General features: G+C 39.2%; 1 protein-coding gene across 2 annotated transcripts; it reads left to right on the forward strand.

The window, feature by feature from the left end:
• The first annotated feature begins 582 nt into the window (after nucleotides 1–582).
• LOC125146684 (putative olfactory receptor 56B2) lies at nucleotides 583–1,735 on the forward strand. 2 transcript variants are annotated; one of them, XM_047823421.1, is made up of 2 exons: nucleotides 583–601; nucleotides 798–1,735. In XM_047823421.1, exons 1-2 carry the CDS (start codon nucleotides 583–585, stop codon nucleotides 1,733–1,735), a joined length of 957 nt encoding a protein of 318 aa, XP_047679377.1. The 2 variants fall into 2 exon arrangements, with proteins under 2 accessions (XP_047679377.1, XP_047679375.1); XM_047823419.1 differs by lacking the exon at nucleotides 583–601 and having other exon boundaries at nucleotides 779–1,735.
• The last annotated feature ends 513 nt before the right edge of the window (nucleotides 1,736–2,248 follow it).

Raw genomic sequence — 2,248 nt, forward strand, 5'->3', positions numbered from 1 at the left:
TTGATCTTATCAGAACTTCTGAATAAAATATTGATCCCATACTCATTAGTTTGTCAGTTTTGTTTTTGTTTTCACTTCTACTTTATCAAGTATAATATTACTGTCTGGACTACTTAAGAAGCAAAACTATGTCCAAAAGGGGAAAGTTACACAAAACCAGAAAGAACTGATTTGAAAATACTGAGATTTCCAACCCATGTTATCTCTTTTATAGTTGCATGGACTTAGGTAAGTAGCATACTGGACATCACTTTACTGCTTATAAAATTGATATGCTAACTGAACTCATATATTTTAATGACATATAAATAATATTCTATAACCTTATCTGTCATCTGAGAAGACTCCATGCATGAAAATCTCTACTCTGAGACTTGCATTTGGACTACAAAGAAAGCAATCCACCAGCAAAGTCAAACTTAAAGACCAGACTATGACATGAGATGGTTTTCTTTTTATCAAGCTTCCATGACATAATATGGAAGATAATAAGCAAGACCCTATTGCTGTACTGTTCTATTCCTCAATTATCAGAAAGTTGAAATCTTACAACTTGCCTTATAGAGTATTTGTGATGATTGAATGACTCCTAATTTGAAATGTGTTACCAACATTCCAGTTTTGTAATAATATCACACAAATGTTAGTACTGAAATGAGAATAATGAAGATGAATACCCCTTTTAATATCATGAACCCAGGTAACTCCTTTTCAAATACTAACAGTGTTTGTGATATTAAGTACAGTAACTTTGAATGTTTTCTTCCCTTAATGAAGGATGTTCCAGCATCCCGGAGATTCCAACATCTCTAAGTTCCAGGTCTCTGAGTTCATTCTGATGGGATTCCCAGGCATTCACACCTGGCAGCACTGGCTCTCCCTGCCCCTGGCGCTGCTCTACCTCTTAGCTCTCACTGCCAACATCCTTATCCTGATCATCATCAGTCAGGAGGCCACACTGCATCAGCCTATGTACTATTTCCTAGGGGTCCTGGCGGTAGTAGACATGGGACTGGCTACCACCATCATGCCCAAGATTTTGGCCATCTTATGGTTCAGTGCCAAGGCCATCAGTCTCCCTGAGTGTTTTGCTCAGATGTATGTCATACATTGTTTTGTAGCCATGGAATCAGGTATCTTTGTCTGCATGGCTATAGATAGATATGTAGCCATTTGCAAACCACTACGCTATCCAGCAATAGTTACTGATTCTTTTGTGGTCAAGGCAACTGTGTTCATGGCACTTAGAAATAGCCTGGCTACCATCCCAGTGCCTGTGTTGGCTGCTCAGAGACACTACTGCTCACAGAACAAAATTGAGCACTGCCTGTGCTCTAATCTTGGAGTCACTAGCTTATCCTGTGATGACAGAACAATCAACAGCATCTACCAGCTACTTCTGGCATGGACACTGATGGGGAGTGACCTGGCTTTGATTTTTTTATCATATGCTTTGATACTTCACTCGGTGCTAAAGCTGAACTCAGCAGAAGCTGCTTCCAAAGCCCTAAGTACCTGCACTTCCCACCTCATCCTCATTTTGTTCTTTTACACAGTCATTGTTGTCATTTCCATCACCCATAATGCAGCAATGACGCTTCCCCTTGTCCCAGTTCTCCTCAATGTATTACACAATGTCATTCCTCCTGCCCTCAACCCCATGGTGTATGCACTCAAGAACAGGGAGCTTAGGCAGGGCTTGTATAAGGTTCTGAAGATGGACAAGGAGAACTAACCCTGAGAATGGGCTCACTTAGATAATTCTCCCACATATTTATCCATCATATTACCCAATCATTACACATGGCAGAAGAACCAAGGAACATGTACACTGGCAACTTTCAGTTAGTATAAGGAAACTGTGGTGAAAGTGAAACTTCACAAAAAGGGGTGATACTAATATTTGAAATCTTGGTAGTCAGAAAAGTTTTTCGCCATAACACAATGATGCTGATTGTCTCAAGGATTCCAAGGGACAAGTGAAATATGCATCTCATTTTCCTACCTATTTGCCCTGGCTAGAACTTCTAGACAATGTTGAGTAGAGGTGGCTAAGGCAGATACATGCCAGTCTCTTATTTTTAATGGAAGAGTTTAGTCCATGCATATTAATTTGCTTAGTAATAACATAGTACCAATTTCTGCCGTTTGTATATATGCTTTCTAATGTGTCTTATATTTTTTAAAATTAGCAAAGGACTTGAATAGACATTTCTGTAAAGAAGATGTGCAATTTCTTTCAAGCACA

Source organism: Prionailurus viverrinus, chromosome D1, assembly GCF_022837055.1.
Source record: "Prionailurus viverrinus isolate Anna chromosome D1, UM_Priviv_1.0, whole genome shotgun sequence".
In the NCBI taxonomy this organism is placed as follows: domain Eukaryota; kingdom Metazoa; phylum Chordata; class Mammalia; order Carnivora; family Felidae; genus Prionailurus; species Prionailurus viverrinus.